Genomic DNA, 27,115 nt, shown 5'->3' on the forward strand with positions numbered 1-27,115 from the left:
TCTTAAAATCGTCTCATGTAAGAGCTGTGGTCCAAAAATAAACAAACTGTCTCTGCGATATTGTCAGGGAGGTGTCTATCGTTTACGACAGTCAGTCACTCATATTTCATACAGTCTGTTTCTAGTGAAAATGTAATTAATTCAGCAGCAGTAATATTAGCGTTTTCTCTCAGTCAGTTGATTCTTCATATCCATGAGTGAAACAATTTGTTTATTTTTCAAACACAGTTCTTATATGAGGCGATCTAAAATCCCCCTATGCCATAGGGGGATTTTAGATTTTAGATCATGTACTTTTTTATTTGAATTGTAATCCCCATAGGGCCTATGGGGATTACAATTCAAATAAAAAGTACATGAACCTGTGGACTTGGCACCCTTTACCGATATTGACGTCAGACCGTGGTGCTAGAGGGTTGTATGTTGGCCTGGAGGTGATAGAGGTAGACGAGCACATTGCTCATGTCAACAGAGGCTTGACTCTTCCTTTAGTTGCAGTGTGTAATAAATGGTAAGGCAGGGAACTTAAACTTGTTACTGAACAAACACTCTGCAATCGATATGATAATGTAATCATTATATTGCTTTGTATTTGTTTTAATAGGAAAACAAAAACAGGTTACCCAACCTTTTAATCAAATACTTATTTGCCAGGAAAACACGTCTAAATGTATGACCTGTTTATTTGACTCTTTTTGGTTTATTGTTCACTGTTGAGAGAGAGAGAGAATTCATTATTTAGATTAGGAAACTTCCCATTGGATTGTAAACCTGAAGATCGACCCTTCATTCTCTGGACACTGATATCATGAGGCTACACATAGGCTACTACACTGATAAGTGATAAAAACTAAAAGTGCATGTTTGTAGTCATGAAAACTAGTATTAAGACCAGAGGGTGGCAGTGTTGCACTACAAGCCAATTTTGCAGGGCTGACATTATTGCAATGCCATACTTTTATTTCACCCCAGAATAGGGATAGATCGAGTTCATGTTATCCATAATATGTGGCCTCCCTGCTTCCAAAGACTAGCTGGTCCTGAAGTTCATGTTCAAGTTCAAGTACATGTCAGAGAGACACGTTATGTGAACAACAAAGTAGGGTCGACGTAACATGGGGCCCCAGAGCAATTAGGGATCCTTCAGGCTTTGCCCATGCCCAGTGTCGAATAATATAGTCCCAAGAATTGATCTGCTCACAGAAGGTTAAATATTTAGTTTTGCTGTCATTTCTATATGCCCATGCACTGTATACTGGTTGTTGTAGCCTACACATGTTGATGTAATGTGTGAAATGACTGTTTGAAAATCTGCCACACATATAGACACAGAGCAGCAAACTGGCTGGCTGCGCCGTTCAGTTCACACGTGTGTATGTGGCAGGCAGCTCCGCCCACAGAGGTTGTCGTATTTAAAAATTATGTAAAGAGGGGGAGGTGCGTCCAAATTTTTTACGTCACGGTCACACTATCCGTGTTTACTTCATTGGACCGTTTGACCGTCAAGGGTTCAGCCTCCAGGAAGAAACCTAGCTCTGGTCCATAGCCTTCTACTGCTTCTACGATTCTGCCCTGCGCAGTAAGGCTATGCGACTTTCCGTTTTAAATCTCAAATCGAAATCAGACCAGCCTCACCTCTTTGGCATAAATAAAAAGAACGTTTTAGCTACTCACCAAAACAAAGGCGGGTTGTGTCATTAGAAAGCCTACTTTCCTTAGTGGACGCACTCTGAGCCCCCCACCACACGTATAAACGGTACTTTTTGGCCACAAAGGGATTTTTTTTCACCGGAGGAAAAATATTCTCTATGAGGCATTTTTTTTCCGGTGGAAACAAAATCCCCTTTTGGCCAAAAAGTACCGTTTATACGTGGGGGGCTCAGAGTGCGTCCACTAAGGAAAGTGGGCTTTCTAATGACACAACTCGCCTTTGTTTTGGTGAGTAGCAAAAACTTTCTTTTTATTTACGCCAAAGAGTAGAGGCTGGTCTGCATTCATGCGAGCGGCGGAAGTTGAGAGTAACATAGCTCTAATGCGTGCATTAGAGCTATGGACCAGAGCTAGAAGAAACCCTAAATACAAAGTTATTACACCATTGGACATAAAAACGACTCCAGGGTGTCTAATGAAGTACTGTCACCCCATAGACACATGAAAAGCTGGAAAAATAAAAAAAATTGTGGCACTCCATCTTTAAGTTGCTTGATTCAATATTTGTTATTCATTAGATCATACAAAGCCATTGAACTTCAAACTCTATTTTAACCATCTTAGGAAAAAACACATGTCCCTGGTTCTGGTGACTGATTTTTGTACCCCATTTTTTTCACCCAGTGTCAATTATCTAATGTTTTCAATTACCTGCCGACCTGGGGAGAGCAACGGACTGACCTCATGCTTCCTTCGACTGATGTCCTTCTAATGAGTGAGGGGACTGTGTTTTTTTCCATTAAAAAAATAATTAACTTTCAATGTTACAAAAAGGTTATTACAGTGTGCACTGCCATGTTTACAACACTCTCTGCTCATTCCTCTATTTTAAGAGTCTGAGACCTGATTGACTAGCTCCACATCTCTGGATGATTACACACATGCCCTGACATCTCATCTCTCTCTCTCTCTCTCTCTCTCTCTCTCTCTCTCTCTCTCTCTCTCTCTCTCTCAGCTAGTGAGTCATCTGATGTGACACGCGAAAAAGGAGGGGGGCGGGGGGGTCGGCACCAGAGACCCCGGTGTCAAGTATGAAACAGGTTCCAGTCACAGAGCAGAGTTCAGTTTATCACCAGGACACAGAGAGACACACAGTTCATACGGTCTCTGGGAGTCAGTCGCTCGCTGCCACCTCGTCTACTTTATATACTGCCCGGCAACTTTTCAGCCAGCTTCCGTTCAACTTTCCCTGCTTTGATTACCTTTTCACCCCCAAAAGGGCTGTTTGGGAACCAGAGTCAGCATGCAGTCCTGTGCACGCTGTGGGTTCGTGGTCTACCCAGCTGAGAAAATCAACTGCATCGACCAGGTAAGACTAGAGCTGTCACCATTATGAATTTATGTTGACGATTTATTGTCACACAAAAAAATTGATTGTGTTTAATTGGCATTGGAACAATTAAAATTAAAATATTGGTTTTTAGGCTTCGTAATCAGAAATTGCACAGGGCGGATATGACAAATTACTGAGACATTAATTTATATTTCCGATCTACAAGCTTACAACACGCAACTTCATGACGTGTTGTAAGCTTGTAGATCTGCTATTTATGCTATTTTTGGAAAATGATGAAAATGTATGAGCATTTTTCAACTATTTCAACAAGTATGCAAAAATAATCGCGATTATCTATAATAATTGCAATTAGACGATTATGTAATAATTGTGACAGGCCTTTAGGTAAGACACAAGTTTGAGCTGACTACAGTGCTGACTGTTTCACTCCAAAATGTAATGAAGACAGGTTTGGATTTCCTAGGGGGGGATGGGGTGTAAATCCGTGCCTCTGCTTTTGAAAAGTAAACTCTATATACAGTATATTAAAGAACAACATAAAAAATATCAAACGTCTGATGCTAATATGATGACAGTGGAGCTATTCAAAGGCCTCCATTACGTAACCATACGACTCTCAGGCAGGCATGACTGCTATACCAAATACTAGGTGGTGACTAAACGCTAGGCGGTTGTATTAAAGCAGCTGTTTTTAGCATGATGCGGCAGTGTCAGTGTATACAATTTAAGTTCATAAACATTTTATTACGCTGCATCGGTACATAGATGTGACATGAGGAAAGTATAGCCACGGGGATTGACTACACATGTTGAGGCAGATGATAAGCAGTACAGTTCAATTGTCAGTCAAAGAAAGCCATTATATTTGATCGTGAGTGCCAGCTTGCCTCCAGGACTATCTGACAGAATGTTTGACAAAACAATCAAAACATACACATTAATCTCTGTTCCATACTCCAGTCTCTTCATACTCCAGTCTCTTGAATGCATCTTCTCAATGTGAACTATAGATTAGAGTCATATCTCCTGAATTAGAGAGCTTACATCTGAACAGATGTCATATCTGTCCCATTTATACGTCTTGATTATTATTATTATTATTATTATTATTTGCTTCTTTCAGAACTGGCACAAAGCATGTTTTCATTGCGATGTCTGTCGGATGGTGCTGACCGCAAACAACTTTGTCAGCCACAAGAAGAGACCGTACTGTTCTGTGTGAGTATTCCTTCCCCCCAGCAACAGGGCTCTCCCCGTCTCTGAAATAGGACACGATGAAACAAACAAAAACTAAAAAGAGCATACAGTACAAAATTGGAACTGGAACACTTTAAAAAAGGGTCTCTCAATACTTATTAGATGAAATTGGTGTCCAAACTAAAATGTTTCTGTTTACTAAAGAGCTATAAGAGACGTCAACCCTGTAACTGAATAATCAGAATATATCTCGATATAACTAAAATCACCTTTAACTCTGGGAGTTATATTTGTACACATTCAGAGTTACAAATGGATAAGTACTGTGCACATTCCAAAAGCCTCCAATATCCATTCTGTATAGATTCTTACCCATTTCATACTGTAGCCTACACTTTATGGCTTTCTCTGGTGACCTCAGAAATCTGTGATGACCGAAACCAAAACGATCATCATTTAAAATGCACTGTATACTGTAGGTATATATTATTTTCATATCCTGACAGCTGGCTTTAAAACCCCTACAGGCACAACCCAAGGAACAACACCTTCACAAGTGTGTATGAGACTCCTATTAACATCAACGCAAAGAAACAAAGCAAGGCCAGCAGTGAGGTAAGACAACGAGTTCGCAAGTGATGGAACTTGTTGAAGCTAACTTTACGTTGATGTTGAAGACAACGGGAAAAAAGACAGTTTGGCATGGTCCATGGTGAGGGAAAGAGGGATGATTTTTGTTTTGTTTCATTGTTATTATACATAATCTTTAGTTTGAATATAAATCTGCAGCCACAAGTTATTTCTTTTGCTGGAATTTACGAGTCAGGACACCCGACCGCCGCCTAGCCATGGTAGCGTGGTGAATTCTATGGGATACCTCTACACATGATGTCACATGTTAAAAAACAACACCACCACCTCACTGACAGCATGACAGAAGAGTCTCACGAGTCAAGGACATTGTCTGTCGCTCATGTCACTGTCCACTCACTGTCAGTGATGGAAGCACGGTGTGAGTCAGGGGTGACTAGGGCTGTCACGATTACAAATTTAAGTTGACTTAATTAATTGTCACATAAATTGTTGTGATTAACGATTTAATTAAGTGAACATTGGAACGTTGATATGAATCAAAATACATTTCAAGAATACCTTTAAGGCTTCGTAATCAAAACTTGCACTGGGCAGATATGCCAAGTAACTTAAATATACAAAGAAATGACTGACACATACAACTCGTCACAAACGCGTTGTAAGCTTATAGATAGGCTATTTTTGCTATTCATCGCAAATGTATAATACAATTATTACATTTTAAAAGAAAATAGCGGAAATAGCTCATCTTCCATCTTACAACTCTTCACAAACGCGTTGTAAGCTTGTAGATCTGCTATTTCAGCTTTTTCTTGGTGATTATGTCGATTATGCAAAAATAATTGCAATTATCTCAAATAATTGCTATTTTTTAAACAATATAATTATTCCAGACAATATGTAGTCTCATAACAATATCGATATAATATCGCTATTGTGAGCTTGTAGATAGGCTATTTTTGCTATTCATCGCATGGCGAAGGATGTAGGTGTTTAAGTGGGTGACTTAACTTAAGTCACAAGACTGTACGAAAGCATAGACATGACCTTTGACCTGTCTTGTTGCACTTGTACTGGTGTGTTGGTGTACGATTAGCAGCATTGAGCTGTTTATTAATGTCTTTCAGTTCATTTTTTTTAGGATCAGCTGGGGTCAGTTTAAAATTCAGTTGACATGTCCTACAGTATAGTGCACGCACGCACACACGCACGTACGCACGCACGCACGCACGCACGCACGCACGCACGCACACACACACACACACACACACACACACACAGAGACACAGACAGAGAGTGAGAGAGCGTGAGAAGGAGAGAGAGAGTGAGAGGTACAGGCAGCTCCAATGGTGACTGCAGGGTTTTGGAATGGAGAGGGTCTTACCAGTAGTTTATTTCAGTGCCTGACAGAGGAGTGACACCCCCCCCCCCTCCTCCTCCTCGCTATAGCCCTCTTTATGCTACTGTGGGTTAAAATTATAACCATTCCTCTCCCCTGCCCTCCCAGCTGTTCCTTTCGGTCTGCCTGTCTGTCTGTATCTCTGTCTGAGTCTGCATGTGTGTGTGTGTGTGTGTGTGTGTGTGTGTGTGTGTGTGTGTGTGTGTGTGTGTATGTATGTGTAGAGGTGTGTGTGTGTGTGTGTGTGTGTGTGTGTGTGTGTGTGTGTGTGTGTGTGTGTGTGTGTGTGTGTGTGTGTGTGTGTGTGAGAGACTGTGACTGTGACTGTGTGTGTTTCTGAGTCCAGCCACGTGGTCAGGGGTGCCATATGGGCAGAAAACCTGAAATGATACAGAGTGTTGAGATATAGACAGGAGAGCAGGCCAGAGATACCAGGCTAGTAGACTCTGTAATCTGTATCGATGAGGCTCACCAATAATGCCCTTTCATTGAGTTCCTTGTGTTCTAGTGTTTTGGAGCATTTTGCCACTTATCACCACAGTAAAAGCAGCCTGCAAAGAGCTGTGTTTATAAGTGACATTGTTCCCATACCTCGAACGGATGGCTGCGTGTTTTTAAGTGACATCGATCCTATTGGCTATAGGATCGAACAAAAAAAAAACACACAGCCATCCGTGTCCCAGGAGGGCTGTTTAGATCCCATAACCCAGAGGGACGGATGCATTGTAACTGGATACTTGGTTGTTAAAACAGCTGCTATAGGGCGATACCGGTTGAGTTTCTGCTATAGTACAAGCGGTCAAATCCTGCTCACTATACAATTAAACTGATCAAGAAATATCAATTATTGAACGTATTTGGGATTGGGGATATTAAAGCACTTTTAAAAGGTGGAATCAGTCCAATCATAATTTTGTCATAATTATTATTAGTGTCTGTTAAAATTCTTGTGGGTTCCCGAGCACAATATCTTTTTTGATGGGGATCCGCGGCCAAATAGCCTACATACTGTATTAATTTGGAGCTCCTTGACATGAAAAAGTTGGAGAACAGCTGAATTGGAAAAGCACATCAAGCTTCTGAGCAGTAGGAGAACTTGACCCAGCTTGGAGCCCAAAGCATGTGTGGGTGGAAACACAATAAATCAGTCAGGGTGGAAACCTCATAATTATGTCCAAAACTGTTACTTTTCCAGGATTCAAATTTAAAAACAGCAAAAGCAGCAGATCGGCAAGCTCAGAACCATGTGGCTTTGCGCAGCGTTTCGAGCTTGTAGATCTGCTACTTTCGATACCTTTGTGTGAAGCTGTAATAATTATGATCAGTGATGTCCCGATCAAGTTTTTTTGCTCCCGATCCGATTCCGATAATTTGGTTTTGATCTGCCGATACCGATCTTTCCCGATCCAATATTTATATTTATTCCATATCACAATAGTACAATATCCAAAATCACAAACAATATCCAGTCTAATATCATGATATGGATATAATATTGATACTAGGGATTTCACCTTTTTTTTGCTCCTGATCCGAGTACCACAGACGAAAAACAGTCTAAGTCCAAATTTCATTCTGACCCCTCCACGAAAAGGCCTCGTTCTCCTGAACCCTTATCTATCATTTATACATTATGGATCAATAGTGTGGCATTCTTGAATATGATGTGATCAGCTCCGATTTCCAATCACGTGGATCGGATCAGGACAACCCTAATCAATTAGTATGGCATTGATTTACAAAAAAACACTTCAAAATATGGAGATAAGTGGTTCCTGCATGCTCAACAGCGAGATGCCATCTAGGATCAGCCAGTGAAGGTTTGACATGCCAACATTATAATTTCCCTACAAAGGGGGCAATGTCGCAAGTTGATGTCATTTGTCCATGTGTGGTCCAGCCCTATGAAATGCATGTGCTACCTAAAAAACGACTTATTCTTATTATAGAATAATACATTCCATAGGGCTGGACCACACATGCACTAATTACATCGTCAACTAGTGAAGGGTGTTGTCCCCCTTGAGTAAAATATGAATTATTTATAAAATAAATACAATATTCAAGAGCAATTATAATGTATTAATTCATGATTAATAGCCACTGATCTTTTTAAAGCGCTACTGTATATATCCTGATACTAATCATAGCTCTTTAGTAAACCAAAAATACATTTTATGGTGGATTACAGATGTACAAATTCAAATCCAAGCAAGAGAGAGAATGCCAAAGAGATAATTTAAAAGCTTGTATAACAGTGTTCCAATTGTCTGCTCATATATTTGTTTAATCACATGCGGTTTCAGTCATTTTATCCTGTATGAGTTCTCTCTCCTGATTGGATGAAATTGGTACCCCGACCTGAAAATGCATTTACAGTTTACCGAAGAGGTGGAGAGATGGGGTATATCCCTGTAACTCAACAAACACACAGAGCCATTTCACATTTATTTTAACAACAAAACAAAAACAATAGGGTGCTTAATGGGCAAATTCGTTTGAGAGTCTTATTTTCTCCTGGTGTTGTATGCTGTAGTGTTTCCACTGCACTGCTTTACTAGACAGAATATACAGTCAAAAGGACTGGAGAAGCGGTGTAAAATTACACTGAACATAGTTAGGCATGGTGTGGGACTCTACCCCCTTGCCAGCCTGGCTGCTACAGTGTTTGAAGCATGTGTATCTAATATAGATCACCCATAAAAAGAGGATCTACTACTAACCAGCTACTAAGGTTGCGCTTCCACTGGGTCCTGCAGCAAGACCATGTTTCACAAAACCACTTAAGCCCTATACTTAATTGTACGACAAATTGTGAAAATAGGCAATCTACTGTACAAGCTCAAAATAATGTAGAACTAAAACATTTACTTTTCAGTGTAGGGGAGACGGGAGCATCATCTCTGGTGAGACAATAGTTGCAAAAGTTGCAATAGAACACTTTTTCTTTGCTATTTTTTTTAATTGATTTGTTTATAGAAAAGGAAACCACCGCTCATCTGCTGAAAAAAACTTTAGAGAGGTGCTGGAGCCACAAAAGGAATATGAGGAAAAATAAAGGGAAGCTCCGCACACTCAGATCTGCGCACAATCAGTTTATTTTTGGCAAGCTTTCGGTCTACTGACCTTCTTCAGGCATAATCAAAAAGTGACATAGGACAGATATATATGTTCATCATTTGATTGGATGATTGATCACACCTATGTCAAACATTTCAATTTGAATGATAACTCATGGGAGTTGTAGTTCTCAGTGAAACTACAAGGCACCCAAAGACACCAAGTGTCCATTTAGACAAGAGAAAAACATCACAAGGAAAAACATTACAAATATTACAAAAACTTTCTAAAGTGTGGATCCAATAGAGCTCTCTCTGGCATAACCTTCTGTCGACATCACCCCCTCTCTGAAGAGTAATCTGCTCTATTCCCTGGAACCTAAGGGAGGAGATAGGATGAGAGTGATTATCAAAGTGACAGGCTACGGGGTAGTTTTCATCTTTTCTTCTGATTGAACTTTTATGTTCACTGATCCTTTGTTTTAAGGGACGGATAGTTTTACCAATATAGATTTTATCACATGGGCATTTTAACAAATATATAACATTTTTTGTGTTGCATGTGATGACACCCTTTACTGGAAAGGCTTTACCTGTTCTGGGATGTCTAAAGACATTAGTTTTCAAAGTGTTGTTGGGCACAGTTGCCACAGGGATAATTGCCTGGTTTAAGGGGGGCCAGGAGAGTCTGTTTTGGTTGCGGCAATATGTTGGCTCTAACCATATATATATTTGGTCCTCTTTTATATACAAACAGAGGTGGATCCTTAAAATGTTGTGTGAGAGCTGGATCTGATGTCAAAATATGCCAATATTTCATGACTGTGCTCTTATTCATGTAGGCCTGGGGAGTGTAGGTAGTGATACAGGAAACTGAATATTGTTTTTCCTTTTTTACACTTTTTGTCAATAAAACAGATCTGGATGTATCTAGAGCAATATGGTAGGCATCATCAACACATTTACTAGAATAGCCCCTTTCTTGGAAGCGTTTTTTCATTTCCAGGGCTTTTTCTATGTAATCTTCATCAGAATGGCAAAGTCGTCTTAGTCTGTAGAACTGACTTTTTGGTAAGCCATTTTTTTTAGCTTTGGGGTGAGCACTACTGGCTAGAAGAAAAGTGTTACGGTCAGTTTTTTTCTTAAATAGGGTAGTGATGAGGCCTCCATTTTGTTGCTCTATCCACATGTCTAGGAATGACACTCTTTGCAAGTCATATTCAAGAGTAAACTTTAAATCAGGATAAACACCATTAAGGAATGACACAAAGTCTACCAATTCTTCAGTTTTGCCCTGGAAAATGCAAAATACATCATCAAGATCTGTACCATTTAAGGATTTTCTGACAGAAAGGATTTCTTTCAGGATTAAAAACAAAGTTGTACTCAAAAAACCCCATGTATAGATTGGCATAATCTGGCGCAAAAGTGGAGCCCATGGATGTGCCTTTTAGCTGTAGATAGAAGTCCCCAATAAATGAGAAGAAATTAAGTTTAAGGACTAGAGAGGCTAATTCACAGATAAATTCACTGGGGGGGAGTTCAGTGCGATCCTGGAGATAAAAGCCTAAAGCATCTATAGTCCTCTTTCATGGGAAATATTTGTATCGAGGCTTTCTACATCTAAGGTAACCAATATAGTATCTCTGGGGAGATCTTTGATTTCTGAGATTTTATTTTATCAGTGGAGTCCTTAAACTATGAAGGAAAGGCTAAGAACATACAAACAATTGATTTGTTTATAAAAATAAAAATAAATTAAGCCCTGCAGCCCTGCACAACTGAAATAAAAAACAAACTTATCTCAAAATATTTAATGAAAAGGTTCAACAAAGGTTGATGTTGGCTCAGAGGTGCGAACACTGCTTTCATGACTGTAATTTGGGAATGTTATTGCTTTTGTACTTGATTAGATTAGAGCTTTATCTTGCATGTCCTTTTTGTAAATTGATTGATTGTTTTTTACTAGGTAGATATTTTTATTAAGGCCTATTTAAGGACTGGGTTCACTTAATCAGCCTCCTCGGGTATAACCCCATATACAATGCAACAGTTTCATGTTTTTATAACTTGACATAAGTCGTTTTTTTGTATTGTCCCTGTCAAATAAACGTATAAAAAAAGTCACCATGGACCAAGTAGCTGTTACCTCTCACCCAATCTGAGAAACCCATCGTCAAATATTCGGGAAAACAGCGACTCCCCTGTTGTTCCTCGAAATTAAGGCAACAGTCTGTCTTGAGAGACTACCTCTCACCACACAATAGTCTGCCATCTCTTTTAATGCCATTGCCATACTACTAATATTATGTTTGAACACATTTAGATCTTGTGGTTCAGTTCTGTATCATGGCTCCCGCTCCACTCTCCCACTGCTTGTTGCAGGTTGACTGGATGGGGAAATCTCTTAGCTATGCAAAGATATTAATATCTGTGTTAGCCTCTAATTTCAGCCGTATCTGTTCAGATTGTCTGGTTAATAGCGATAGAACTATCGTGCTTAAAAAGACTCAACATCCAAGGATTGGTTGATTAACGCATCAGTCAAACAAATGTACAAAAAAATGGCAGTACCTAAATTTCACAAATCTGCCCAAAATAAACTGGTGAAATTGAGGCATTTAAAAAAAATGTTTTGCTTTTAATTCATGCTCAAACATTACATCTGTGCACATGTAAGTCTTGAGGTTTTTTTCGATTTTAGTTTTTTGGGTTCAGCACCACACATTTTAGTTTATTTCTGGGTAGGTCCAACTCCTCCATTGCAAGAATTACAGTGCTGTTTGGTATTTGATCTGTGGATTTGATCTATGCATTTTATTTTACCATGTGCTGTTATACTGTATTGACTGTGGACAAAATCAAGCTATAGGCCTACAGCAGAGTTGGCTTTTATGCAACACTTTCTGTCAATGTCAACACACATCCATGTACCTCAAATCAAAATGGATGTTTTTCTTTTCTTTTATTCATGTGTTTGTTTCTATATGTGCAGGTATGCATGTATGCATTTGTGTATTATACTGTAGGCCTACCTGTGCAGTTGTATACGAGCGCTACTGTATGTGCGCTGGCTTGTTGTCATGGCTTGTTGTTTATGTCTTGTTGTCATCTATATGTGCACCTGTGTAGCTGAAGTATCGTGAAGATGGCGAGCGCTTCATGTCTACCTTCCACGTTGACATGAGGTCCATGGAGCTGGAGAAGGCTCGCCTAGCCAAGCTAATGGCTAGCCAGGTGAGCTAGCCCCACTGAGCCTCCCACGTAGGCAAAGAAAGCCATTAGACTTATAAATACTGTTCTCTAGCCGGCGGTCTACGGACTACTAGTGTTCCGTGGCATATAATTAATTACGGGATGGTACGTAATGACTAGTAACTGCTTGATGTTTGTCGTGCGCAAAGAAATAGCAGATCTACAAGCTCACAATGCATCACAGTGCAATGCACTCACATGCGCACTGTGAGCTTGTAGATCGGCTTAGTCGCTCAATTAAGTATGAGTGACTTTAACATCGTTAATGTTAGATATACAAATAATAATGATTATTAATAATATAGTATTCATTATGAATCGTGGGGAGTTAATTGGGGTGATCCTTAAGGATTGTTGAAACTATGTTGAGAAGCGCTAGGGCTAAGACAGCCTCTGAGACTCGTGTCAGGGCATCATCTGGGAGGAAATTCTTTGAAGCTGCGCATGCATTGTGCGATGTGTGTGATAATGTGTACTATACTGTACGTGTTTCATTGCGATGTAATGCTTGCTGGTTCTGTACGTGCATGTGCTGGCTGTCCATGTTGTCATTCCCCCTCCTTTCTAAGCACGGGCATGGTCACAATCTAGCCACACTCTGGTCTCAGGGCTCCTTCTATAATATGCTACGTTCCACACAGTCATTTTCTTTGGAAGCCGGTGACATGAAACCGGCGCTGCATGACAGGCGCGGCGTGCTCACTGAGCTGGCCTAAACGTTTTCAGCGCATCAAACAATCCACTCCCCTTCTCTCTTTTCATAATTCCTGCTCTGTTCCATATTTACAGTGTAAGGTGAGCAACTCTTAAACGGAAAATCGCTAGTGTGAAACTGTGAACGCAGCATCAGGCTTCGAGGTCCCTCAGTGGTTCTCAACCTTTTCAGGCCATGACCCCCCCAAAATAATCATATTTGAACTGGGGGGACCCCCCCACCCTGACAAGCACTTGGAATGTAGAGGCATATATATATTTTTTTACTCTGTAGCACAGATATAAATAGCAGATCGGCAACTTACATTGTTTCTTCTTTTTTGCTTCTTTCTTTTATTATTTGACACTTTGGTCAATGGTTGTCCAGTTTTCATAGAATAGTTTGTTGATTACTTTTGATGCAGTAATAATGGTCTTTTTTTTATTTCATTTCATTTTTGTTATTAACATAAAAACAAATATGTGGGGACCCCCCCTGGGGGTCACGGCCCACAGTTTGAGAAGGACTGCAGCCTCCCTGAGTTGCACCCAGCTCTGAGCCATCACCCTGATCAGATTCATACGAGGTTTCCACTGGACACACACTGGTCTGATTAACCCATTCTGACCTGAGATCAGATTCTAAAATAGAATAGTAGATCTGCTATTTTTCAATAGATAAAGCATAACATGATGCCAACACCAAAATGGGTGCCCGGTCAGAATGGGTTAAACTACCTCCCTCTTCACCTGTGATGATAACAGAACTAAGCGTCTTCCTGGCAAGAAGTAATAACTAATTAAGCCCTTAAACCAGGGTTCCCCAATTAATTTTCCTCAATGGCCATATTTTGACTAGCGTACCAGGCTGGGGGCCGAGTCTGCACGCGCGAGGTCGAGGTCTTGCCCTGAAAATTCATTTTCAGGGCAAGACCCCATTTGAAAAGGATGCCCAGTTTGACATGCATAGGCTACTGACCCCCATTTAATGCCATTTATATCTGGGACACTTAAAAAAAAAAACATTTTTTTTTTTTGGAAATTCTTTCATGGGCCACAAGGCAAAAAGGCATATTATATTCCTTAATCAAATATTTATTTGACCATTAAGAGATACATAGGGCCAGGCAATGGGATCTTTTATGACGAATGAAATGAAGAGTGCATTGTCTTGTCTGTCACATCACGCAGAGACGTTTCTGTGGCTACCAAGGTGGGGGGTCTTTTTTAACCGGCCCATTTTTTGATTGATTGATTGAAATATTTATTAACAGTTTGCAGAATTTACAGTACATTTCAAGCACAAACTCAATACAAAGACTGTTAACTGTGAGTGGACGACCCAATTAAGCATTACACTTGTTTACAACAGGGTCCACATTGTTCAATTCATCAAAATTGTGCGTTCCTCGGACGCACACAGACAGCATTACATTCACAGAAAACCACCCAATGATATAACCACAGAATTTTCAATTAATTGTTAACTGTTAAGATTAATTGAAGAATTTCCTAAACATCCCTACCTTCTCTCTTCTGTTGTTTACTAAACCTCGGAGCAGAGCAAATCGGATTACTTTAATTAGTAAGAAACGTGTGCACTGTGTGGCTGTGCACCTGTCCAGTGAATGTGGGTTTCCGCTGATTTGTGTGACCCGTTCTAACAGGCGTACCAGTCTCAGTCTCAGTCGTACCAGTCTTCGTCTTCGGAGCAGCAGACGTGGTACTCGGGCACGGTCAGCAGCAGCCAGGAGATGGTGAGGGTGTCGCAGGCTCAGCACAACCTCAGTGATGTGAGTATGGAGAACTTATTGTTCGTTTGTGTGCACTCATCTCATACCGCCCGATGATGTGTTACATTATTAGGTGTGTGGAGCACTGGAGCAGGGTTCATGCCATGCTGGCTTGGGTGGACATATTTTGTAAAAAAAATAATTTGGTTCCATTTGTACACTCAGAGTTAAGGGGGTCCTTTTAAACAAAACATTTTGAGAACCACTAGTACTAGTTGGACTCCTAGTCCTAATATGCCATAGTGTCATAATAGATTGTCATACATATTCTGACGAAGTTCTGGAGATTACATTCAGTCATTTGGCGTTATGATGAAAATAATAGTATAATGGTGTGTACATTTTTTTTAAATCTAAAAATAACATCTGTTCTCGTCTGCAGGCGTACTAGTATATGCTATTATAAATATTTTTTTGTCACAGAATCTCAGGTAACGCCTTGTATTTGTGCTTGAATGACAGGTGGATATTATGTTGTACTTTAATAACAGGTCAAGTACACGGAGCAGTACGAGGAGAGCAAAGGGAAAGGCAGCTTTCCTGCCATGATCACACCAGGATACCAGTCTGCTAAGAAAGCAAACAGCCTGGCCAGTAATGTAAGTGAAAACATGCACACACACACACACACACACACCCCAAACCACTGATCAGTCTGGCCCAAATACAGAGTCGTGTGGAACTCTGTATGTGGTCATCAGTCAGTACATCATATCGATGACGTCATAGATTGTTTGCAGTGCTGCAGTGCGTGCAGGGACATCCCCCTCCCCCTAGTTCCTTTTTCACGGCGTGACACCGGAGACGTCAGACATCCCAAATATGTAGCCTATAGTTGCACACGGCTCCACACTGGCCTCCACGGACTGACTGCTGCACAGGGAACCATGCTGTTATTATTAGACCCTGTCTGTCTGTCTGGAAACGTGGATCTTGACATAAACAGCATGTGTATTACCTTTTGTTTACTTTAACCCCCCCGTTAAAATCGTGCAATAACTCTCTATTCTCCCCTCCGATTGGCCATCCATTCTGAACTCTTCCCAAGGCATTTTGTGCTCTTTACCCTCATCTGATTGGACAGTATGCAGTGACATACCCAACTCAACTCTTCTCATTGAACTATAGAGGCTAGAGCCCATACATCCAAACAGAAAAGTCCTATTTGTATTAAACAACTTTAAACTCATCAACATTGCATCTGCAGTGTTTGTTTCATAGAAATCGACCGTAGACAAGTTATGAACCACTTTCCGTCAAGAAAGTCCATGCACGTGATTATTTTTCTGTGTCAGCACTCGTTTTCAATAATGCCCGTCCTGCTGCCTCTTGCATTATGTGACATTTAGAAACGGGTGATACGCATCACCTGTTTATTTTAGGGCATGTGCTGTACGCTTGCAGATCGATTTTCAGCACTTTTATTTAAAGTAGATCGATAAAACACTAGAATAGAGCCCTGATGCTCACCAACGTGTGGGGAAAAGGCTCATGATTATCTTGTGTGTACATGTTTATGTATTTAACATGTTTCTCTTTCTCATGTTTTCTCTTTATATTGTGTGTTGTGTCCACTGTACAGCACTTTGTAACATTGTTTACAAAGGTGCTTTATAAATAAAGTTACTTACTGTAGAAAACCCCACCACTCTTTAGCTGAGAGTGGGGTGGAGTGGGAACAGATTGCCTCGTTTGGTAGTGGGTGGGGCTACCAATCTGGCACACCTGTGGCTATATAGGCCAGGTAGGAGCCACACACAAACATTTGCCTTTTGTCTCTTCCTGGAGAGTGCTGTGGGAGCACAGCTAGTGCAATGCTACACTACGTGCCTTTAGTGATGCATTATCTGTAAGTTTGCTCTTTTTTCCGTTTACCAGAATGCCCCTTTGAGTATTTGATTTGTTTATGTCCAAGTTTGTTTATAGTTTGAATTGTTTAATAAGCCTAAATTCAATTATGCCAGGTTTTGCACTACTGATTGCTAGCGTTTCTTTTTCTTTGATTACTTCAACTGAAGGTTTAACCTAGCCCTCCAAGCAGAACCCAAATGCTACTGAAGTTTCTGACATTTTGTTCGACCCAGTGCATTGGGTCCACTACCATGCCACCTGGTACGCAACATAAACAACTTGGATAACGCCTGTCCGCGCTCTTTGACGACATATTTCCGTGTGAGGCTTTCTGAATATGTGAAGTATAAGTACCCATACATGCCGCTGCGAATATCTCCTGTGGCGCGGAAGCCGTTAAGTATTTTTAATCTATGTTTGCCCGATTTGGAAGCTTGGATTAATCTCTGACTTCCTTGTTTATTGACACCTTATTGTACCGCCTATCTGGCTAGCTAGTGGCGCTATAGCTATGACAGAGCAGATCAGAGGCAGGGACGTAGCCGCACAAGCCAACCGCACACCGGGAGGCGGTACAATAAACGGTAAACAAACAAGAAGAAATAAAGCGACCAAATCGGTCAAACAAAGATTCAAAATACTTAACGGCTTCCGCGCCACAGGAGATATTCGCAGCGGAATGTATAGGTACTTAAAGTTCCCGAATTCAGAATAACTTAAACTAAAACAGGACGTCAAACGGCGCAGATTCGATTCTAGAGAGCATGTTTACCTCCGCATTCCGTAATTCCCATACGAAAATATAGTCATGACCAGGGACCCAACATAAAACTCATCAAAATTTCAGAAAAGCTTTATGTAGGGTCCCGAAAGGGGCTAGGTTTAATGCAGTCACTATACCACCATCAAAGAGCAGAAGTACAAAGCTGCAATACTGAATATCAAATGCAATACAAAAACAATTAAAGAACCATAGGAAGTATTAAATAGAACTATATTATAAATATATAATATGGGAATATATTCTATATATCTATAACCTTCTATCTAGACAACCTGTACGGACTAATAACGATAGTTTCTGTGTTTCCAACCAAATCAAATATAGGGGCTGAGCCCACTACGAGTTTACAAGTTTACAAGTCAAGTTCAATGTTATTTAAATTATACAATAGCGAAACAAAACAGACTATACCTACTCTAGAAACCAAATGAACCCTCTATCTAAACCTAACCAACAAAAGGAAGAAGGGTTACAAAGGATTAAACTATAAACTCTCTACTCTAACTACTGCCTAACAAAATAATGACTGTTACAAAAAGCTCCCATACTCCTTATGAATTATACTTTACCACTTAGGTCAACGTAAGCATAATTACTTGTAACATCAATCTGCGAGACAGATAAACACTCAGGGCGCTCGAGTCCACACCTGGTGTATGCTTTTTATACAGGTTTAGCGTCACAGCTCCCCTGGACAAGGTGCTCTCAGTATGACCGACTGAGTCACAATGCCAATGTGCTCACATCACAGCTGCGCTTAAGTAGGCTTCCCCAGGCTGGCCCTCTGATCGACGATAGGCTCACGGTGACGAGGTGGGCAGGTAGAAGGTGGATGGTTCTCCGCCTACGAGCACCGCAGCATCAGCCAGCCCTGGGCCGCGGCGGTGAGAGCACCGAATCCTAACCACTAGACCATCATCACCAGATGGTAATTACCTGATGCAATCTTCACAACGCGCTCTTGGATGTGAATATGAACAGGAAGGCTACATTTCTCCATTGTCTCCAAAGGACCAATAACTCTGTTGTTATCTCTAAATGAGCCCCAGATGTAGACTGCGCCGTCCTCTGTGAGAGCAGCTGCGTGGCTGTCCCCAGCAGAAACCTGCACCACTTTGTGATCAAGGACAACCTTTCCCGGGAGCATTTCAGAGCCTTCCTCCGACGTCTCCCGACCGAGGGCACCCTCGTCGTTGCAGCCGAACGTGAACACGCTTCCGGTTTCACTGAGGCACACAGTGTGCATTGCATGCCCCCGGCTGCCACTTGAACCAGGGTGACCACGGCCGGCTTCTTCCGCTCCATGGTGTTCTCTCCTAAGCCCAGCTGTCCAACGTCGCCCTGGCCCAGCACCAGAAGCTCTCCTGGTTCCTTCCCGTGACTCCTGTGATGAACCTTCACTCTCTTCTGACCCCCTTCATCATCTGACGGAGCCACTCTCTTTCTGGCAGTCTTGCTACTACACCTTTTAGGCGCCATTGCTGGCAAGAAACCTGGGACAGTTGTGTGTTTGTTGTGTGTCAGTGCAGTCTGTACTCTGTACGTGCTGAGGCTTCCCTTCCCGGTATTACTCGTGAACTTTGGCTACTGTAGTGTTACAATAGAACAGTCTTACAAACATAACAATTAGACTACCTTGAATAAAGTCTATTCAAATGAATAAAATTGTGAGCCAGATAAATGCATAAACAAAATGCCAATTGCATGTAGATCAGCAAAACATGAAACAATTTATTATAGTAGTAGTAGTAGTAGTAGTAGTAATAATAATAGATCATTCCGGACCAGATAAATGCCTGAAACATGACATGTCATGTCGTTAACATGTTGCAAACAGCACAGTGTGTTCAATCAAGTTGACTTGAAGTGGGGGTGGGGTCGGCCTCGGGTGGTGCTACCTCATCAAAGTTGGTATTGTGACTTTATACAATATAGTATAATATAATATATATATATACAATGTAATATATAGCAGTTTTTCCACCTCAACAGTCCTTCATTGACTGCCTGCCAGTGGCAGGTCTAAGCCCCTCCCACTGGACCATACCAAACCTGGATTGATTCCACAATCTAACCAGTTAATTTCCCCAATGTCCAGAGACATTACATTTCACATACACATTTAAAGTGTCACCTAAATATCAAAATATCAAAATATCCACATAATAATACCAGTAAGACGCCTGAGGGCGAGAAGCGGGCACGCATCTGCCTAGGTGACAGCAGACTGCTGGGCGAGCGCTGGCACTTTGGCATGGGGGGGTCAGGTCAACATATGGAATGAATTCTGCACTGGCTATATTTGGTATTCATCCTTAGGACCCCAAATAGAAAGCACGAGTGTCTATTTCAAACAAAGTGTTTTTTGACTGGGGGGGTCATATTTTGCCTGTCATAATTTGACCCCCCAGTATTAGGATGTATTAGGATGTTGATATTCATTCATCAGCCAACACTCCCCACTGACAGGTAGTACCCCCCCCCCCCCCCCCCCCATGAGTGTCTATTTCAAACAAAGTGTTTTTTGACTGGATGTCTGCCTCCAGGTTGGCCAGCAGACTCGCCAGAAGGGACATCTCCACTTGGGATATTGGTTTTGCGGAGGTTGTCCAGTTCAGTGTTGAGTATTTTAGTCGGGTCTCACACCCTTGAACCTTGACTTTGGACTCCCTCCTTAGCTTCATCAGTTCACGTAGCTCTGCTGTCAGTTGGTCACACACACGTTCGTCATTATTATTATAAATATATAATTGTTCAAAGTAATTGAATAGTTAATAGAAATACAAGGTAATATATGCAGAAGACATTATAATGCTTAACATAATTGTGTTTGTTGTTGGTGCTGCTGCCTACTTGTAGCCTTTTTCAACGCATCACTGTGTTAATTGTATATGCGAGTATTGGTTAGAAAAATAAAGTGCCCCCTGGAGCCGGCACTGGCCTTTTCAACCCCTCATACTCCTTGGCCAGCTCGTTGCCCGACAGGCTGATCCTGTCACAAATCGTGGTCCTTTCTTTGGGGCTCATCATGGCGATGGACTCCACCACTCCATTGAAGAAGATGAGAGGTTTGCCCTGCAGGAAACGGGTCAGGATCTGTCTCTCGGTCTTCGGCAGGTCGTACCCGTGCACAGTATCCTGGCCTCGCTCCATGCTGTACTGGCTGTTGGACAGGACCAGCGGCAGCAGGTCTCTTTCCAGCTAAAAATATCTTTGGCTAGTAAAGGCTTCTGCTGGCTATTATGTATGCACCCCGACACCAGCATGCCTGTTAGAGCATTAGGACCACAGACCACCATTGCGGTATCACAGCAGTTTACTTATTGCAGGCTTTCGTTTCGTACAGATGAAGGCATGATGGTGGTGAGGAATGATGGGAGTGATGGAAGTGATGATGATTTTAACTGAACAAGAAAAAGAAAGGGTAGCAATCAGTAGTGCAAAACCAGGCATAATCAAACTTAGGCATACTGTACAATTCAAACTATAAACAAACCTGGTCATAAACAAATCAAATACTCAAAGGGGCATTCTGGTAAACGGAAAAAAAGAGCAAACTTACAGATAATGCATCACTAAAGGCACGTGGTGTAGCTGTGGTGCTCCCACAGCGCACTCCAGGAAGGCAAATGTTTGTGTGTGGCTCCTACCATAGGCCACAGGCGTGCCAGATTGGTTTTCTACACTCACTTACTCTGCTCTCATTGTAGTTGGAGTATAAGAAGGGCCACGATGAGCGCGTGTCTACGTACACCGTGGTGGCAGACACACCGGAGGTGATCCTGGCGAGAAACCAAGCACAGATCACCAGTGACGTAAGACTTAATAACTCACACCATCCCAGATGACGCTGACATATTAATATAAAGATTATATTGAAGATTAACTTGTGAAGAATCATCACAATCCTATTTGAACCTTTCCCACATTTATATGCATATGTAGTTCTCATGTTCATGCTTAAAAAAAGGTTCATGCATGGTCAAAGCCCAGAGTATTTCAGTGCGTTATGGACTGTTAATAGACAGTCCCCATTACACTCAGAACTTTGAGGAAAACACAATTTAATGCACAGTTGAAGTAATCAAAGCATATTATGCATTTATACAGCATAACAGTCACATCATAACGTAGTATGACATGCAGCTTTCCATGAGCCTGTGCCATAGTAATTAACCCCTTCCTTTCCTTCCCAGTATGCGTACACAGAGGAGTACGAGCAGCACAGAGGCAAAGGAAGCTTCCCTGCTCATCTCACACCTGGGTACAAAGTGACCAAGAAGGCCACCGAGCTGGCTAGTGATGTGAGAACGCACCCGCGTACACACCACGCACGCACGCGCGCACACGCACACGTGTATTAGTTAAGGCTGTGTTCCGTCACAGTGTACCAATGTCAGCCATGCCCTTTAGATGATTTGTATGACGTCGCTCTCAAAGATGTAGACACATTTCCTGTGCACATTGTCACTATAGGCTAACGTAGAATCCCTATTTATTTATTTATTTTTGGCTTTTTTGCCTATTCCTTGATGGTTTCAAGTGAAAAGGGAGAGAGAGAAGGGGAGAGACACGCAGCAAAGGTCGTCACGAACGGGACTCGAACACGCAACGCGCTGTCAGGCCAGAGCCTAGATGTAGCATGCGCCTGGACCACTAGGCCAGCGGGCGACCCCTATTTGTTTCTGTTCTATAATAAATATTTGAACGTATTACGTTATATGGCAGTCAAGTCTATGGACTTTTTAGTTGTTGTGCAGCCACTGAACAGCAATGTGTGTATACGTGTCTGTTTAGGCTCCCTACATCTGTTTAGGGTACCAACGGGTGACAAAGTGGTGCTGTTTTTGTGTTTGTTTAGAGTACTAAACGTGACGTCATGTGACAGCCAATTATAAGGACTTCTAATGTTTGTTTAGAGTACAATGTTTGTTTAAAGGAGTGAGGTGCAAAGGCTTTGAGAACCCCTGGAATAATGGACAATGTCCTGGCAGCAAATTACCGGCACTTTTTCCGTTTTCCCAACGGATTCAATTGTTTTACTGTGTGGCAATAGTGACAATATCAACTACACTAACAATGAGAAATGAACGGTCCAAATGGAAGCAGAGTTTGTTTCTGTTCAGTGTCCAGCCTGTGTCATGAATGATCAGTCACGGTTGGTGTTTCTCACGCCCTCAGGTGAAGTACCGCCAGATGTATCAACAGGAGATGAAGGGAAAGGTCTGTTCTGAGGCGGGCGTGGCCGAGGCAGCTCAGGCCAAAGACAATGCGGAGATGCACAGCCAGGTAAGCTGTTAAACCCTAGAGATCATGATCCGTTTGATAAACCATTGACCGGTGGTCTGCAGAGTTATTGCAGGTGGTACCAGGGGGAAAAAATAAAAACATTGGCCATCATCTTCTCAATTACATTGGCCATCATCATAGGCACATCCTAGTTATTAGCTTGGACAAAAAACAGATGTAGGCCTATTCACTGTGCAGTGCAGTGCAGAAAGTGTGTGTGTTTTTTTTGAGGGGCTAGATTAGTGGGCAAGGTGGCACAGTTGGTAGTGCTGTCGCCTGGTTGGAATAACGTGTTCCTTCCACGCGCTACGTCCAACCAGGCAAACTCCCCCTGTCGGGAGCAACTTGGACACTCAGGCATGAAGGAAGCATGAGTTCAAGTCCGTTGCTCTCCCCATGTCCCCCATATATTGGCACTAGGTTGGCGGAGGGTGTGTAGAGCCCAGGATCACACTACATAATTGACACAGGGGTGAAAAATGGGTTACAAAATCATGGGATAAAAAGAAAATAAAGATTATACAGCTGTATACTACCAACCCTCTGATGTGATATGGTTGTTATGATGTCTATCCGGCATACTAACACAACCACTTAAACCCTTGTACCGAGGCCCCTCAGAGCTCTATACTTGGTCCTCTCCTTTTCTTACACATCTAATGTCTCTGACAAAAGTAGTAAATGTACAAGCTCACAACAGCAAATGTTTCCCCCGAAGAATATCAACGCTAGGGCTCAAGATGAACAACATATTAAATGACAAGAGATGCTGGAAGTGCAAGCTGACACTACAACTAAAACGGATGACTAAGTCATTATTGCTGGTTAGTTGAAAGTGTCCCGGTGTTTTTCAGATTGCGTACACAGAAGCGTACGAACAGCAGAGAGGCAAGGGCAGTTTCCCCGCCATGATCACCCCTGGATACCTGCTGGCCAAGAAAGCCCAGGCCTACGCCAGCGATGTGAGTATCAGCATGACTGACCATTTTGTCAAATAACTCGTTTCTGACATCGAAAGAGACTAGAAGAACCAAGATGAAAATCAGCACAATTTCTTGGTGTATTCTAGACATCAAGCTTACTGCTTCTAATGAATATAGTGTCTAAATAACTGCATCTAAGGGCATGCACTGTGTTGCAAGGAAGCACCTATGAGCACATAATTAATTGTGTTGATTTGCTTTGTTAATGTTCTATTGCAGTGGTTCCCAAATGTTTTAGCTCGAGACCCTAAAAGAGAAATTGTACGTTTGCCTGGGACCCAAACTAGTGAAGATAGCAGATCTACAAGCACAAAAACGCGTGCGTTGCTTCGCACCGCATCATGAGCTTGTAGATCTGCTATTTTCACATTTTCATTTTTAATTATTATTGTTTATGGTACCGTAATTATTCATGAAATACTTTAGAAAAATGTAAACTTAAAAATATTTTGAAATTAGATATATATATTTCTTAGGAACAAATTAAGCGGATATTTACTCGTGACATACAAAAATCGGTCCGTGACCCACACGGTGTTCTACTGTATGGTCATTTTAGTCCTGCACTCCCCACTCGAACATGAATCTTTGTCTGGACTCTCGGGTCACTCTTTCTTTTTCTGACCCCTTGGCCCTCCCCCCTACCAGCTGAAATATAAAAAAGACTTGACGAAGATAAAGGGGGTGTCACACTTCCATAGCCTGACCGGAGAGGACAACCTGGCCCTGATGAACGCCCGGAAAAACACCAAGATGGTCAGCGAGGTGAGCCATGTCTGTGTGTGTCGGGATGCCAGGAGGACACGGCGATAGCCTGGGGGGGTCAAGGCCTTGACCTTCTTTGACGTCACCTTCCAACTTTATTTGTCACGTCACAAGTTTAAAGGTAGAATGCGAGCGTTTGTGAGATTATTTTTTTAATTCAAGCTGCCCACGAATTGCAGTGTTGTCGCTACCTATAAGGGTAAAGAAATATTTATATATTAAAAAGTACCTCAGTCTCTTATGCAAGTAAGAAACATTTAATATGTTATTAATATGTTAATATAGGCTTAATATGTCCTTTTACGGTGTTTATTGTTTTCCATTCCAACCTTATTTAAACTGGGCACAAAATATTCAGTGGCCGCCTGACCCAAAGCAAACATCCTCCTAAATGACATGGTCGTTTGTCATCCCTCATGTCACCATTCCACCATTTCAGTCATTTCACACTCGTCATCCGCTATATTTATACAGCATATACATTACGTTAAAAAACAACAGCACTTCCATGACCCTTTCCCAAAATGTGCGTGCGTGCGTGCGTGCGTGCATCTTGATGATTGACTGTAAGAAACATAGAGATAGATGGGTGGTCTGGTTTTGAGACAGGCTGCATGACATGCAGACATGCAGACATGCCTGTGTGGTGAGCATGGAGCTTTAGCTTCAAGGTCGCAGGACATCCCATCATGCTAACATCCTGTGACCACAGACAGGGGGGAGTCATTTGGGTGTTCGCATTTTACCTCAAATTAGTTATTTTCTCCGCCGCTTAAAGGACAACTTGTGGTTTTTTTTCAGCTTAAATCACTAATACAAAAGAAAGCAGAAGATGAAATAAACACAAACACTGATATTTTACAATCTCTAACCTAAAACATGAACCTTGGTTGAAAACATGTCCTTTAACGTTGCATCTCAAACCACATGCCCGTTCATCTGCATGTAACACAGATGTGTTTTCTAGTCTGCAACCGTTACTAGCCACATGGGCATGTCATTATAGGCAAACATTTTCAAAAATATTAAATCGTTTGTATTTTCAAAAACAGAGAAAATAGCTTGTCCACAAAGCGATGTGTGGTGAACTTGTAGGTCGGCTACTTACGCTATTTTTGAAACTGAGGCTTAACTTTTTTTTCCGCCACGCTCCGACATTTTATTTTCCTGAAGTGACGCCTGCTCTGACACAGAGGAATACAATGCACACGTTCCTCTGCATCTATTCTGAAACACACAGACGCATCGTCTGCCTGTTCCATGACACAAAGGTCACGGGTTCAATCCCCTCCAGAGCCACTGTGCGCATCCGTCATCGGTAGTGGGGAAAGTACTCAAATATCGCGATGTATATAAATGGCTCGAAATGTATATAGGGCTTGAACCCCAATGATGGACCCCCCTGTGTGTCTTTGAGCAAGACAGTGAGTCAAACTCTGCAGCATAATGAGCTCAATTACCGAATTGTAAACATCCGTTCCGTTGTAAACTTCCGACTAGAAGGAATACTGAAAATAAATATTGTTGTTGTTAATGTTCACATTGGGTGATTTATGAATTTATAAAGGCAGAGAGTCTGAGAAAAGCCAAAACCAACCCAAAAGATTTGGGTTAAAGTCCGTACACAACGGGAGAGTTATATTTCCTGCGATGAATCCCCATTTCAACTCCTTTTGTGTTATGAGTACATCCACACACAACATGCACTCATAATTCAAGAGGCGATGAAGCGACTTTTTTTTTCTTCTCGAAACGATAGAATCCTCAACCTGTGTGAATGAGGCATCACCAAAATATAAGTGTTTTTTTTCAGTTGATGCGTCATACAAGGTTCATGGTTTTATTCGCGGTGGAAAAATCAACCTTGTTTCGAAAACTATTGTCGCTTTATCACTGCATTCTGTGTGGATGTACTCTGGTCAACAGCACTTTGTATTTGTAATTTATTTATATTATTCGGAATTAATCGCACGGGAAAAAAGTGCGAGATTTATTCACACCCCCCGTCGTACGACGTGTTCTACAACGTGATCTACGACGTGAGCTTGCCGGCGAATCAACGCTGTTGTGCGATGGCGTATGAATTGAGCTTTAAGCCCACAGATGTGTTTGTGACATTTTGAAGTGTGTTTTGCACATAGTTTGTGTCAACATAACGTCATCGTGGATGATGTACTGTAAGTGCTGTATACATCCAGGAGCTTCAGACAGGACGGTTATATTTAGACCTTCACCTTGGCCTCCATCCAGCGTTGAACCCTCTGCTCCCTCCTGCATGGTATGGCCATGAAGGTCCAATCTGAGCAACCACTGTGCTGAAAGCATTACCTTTTCATGTACCATAGCCTGCACAGTGGCATAGCAGTGGCGGGCCTTTCCTGGTTCCTTCGTTCCTTCCTGACCCCATTCATTTTTCCCATCGAGATTTCCAAAAATATTCCTATCA

At 41.7% G+C, this 27,115-nt stretch overlaps 1 protein-coding gene across 2 annotated transcripts in view; it reads left to right on the forward strand.

The window, feature by feature from the left end:
- Window positions 1-2,770: 2,770 nt before the first annotated feature.
- Window positions 2,771-27,115, forward strand: part of nrap (nebulin-related anchoring protein) — a 64,180-nt gene continuing 39,835 nt past the window's right edge. The window contains exons 1-11 of one of the 2 annotated variants that reach the window (XM_083788177.1): window positions 2,771-3,019; window positions 4,131-4,225; window positions 4,732-4,819; window positions 12,389-12,493; window positions 14,872-14,997; window positions 15,489-15,596; window positions 21,343-21,447; window positions 21,829-21,936; window positions 22,814-22,921; window positions 23,776-23,883; window positions 24,553-24,669. In XM_083788177.1, the coding sequence (XP_083644303.1) occupies window positions 2,954-3,019; window positions 4,131-4,225; window positions 4,732-4,819; window positions 12,389-12,493; window positions 14,872-14,997; window positions 15,489-15,596; window positions 21,343-21,447; window positions 21,829-21,936; window positions 22,814-22,921; window positions 23,776-23,883; window positions 24,553-24,669 (1,134 nt within the window). In that variant the 5' untranslated portion in view covers window positions 2,771-2,953. The remainder of the gene's footprint in view (window positions 3,020-4,130; window positions 4,226-4,731; window positions 4,820-12,388; window positions 12,494-14,871; window positions 14,998-15,488; window positions 15,597-21,342; window positions 21,448-21,828; window positions 21,937-22,813; window positions 22,922-23,775; window positions 23,884-24,552; window positions 24,670-27,115) is intronic. The other variant, XM_083788178.1, reaches the window with a different exon arrangement.

This window comes from Protomyctophum parallelum (assembly GCF_964188405.1).
Source record: "Protomyctophum parallelum genome assembly, chromosome: 17".
Lineage (NCBI taxonomy): Eukaryota > Metazoa > Chordata > Actinopteri > Myctophiformes > Myctophidae > Protomyctophum > Protomyctophum parallelum.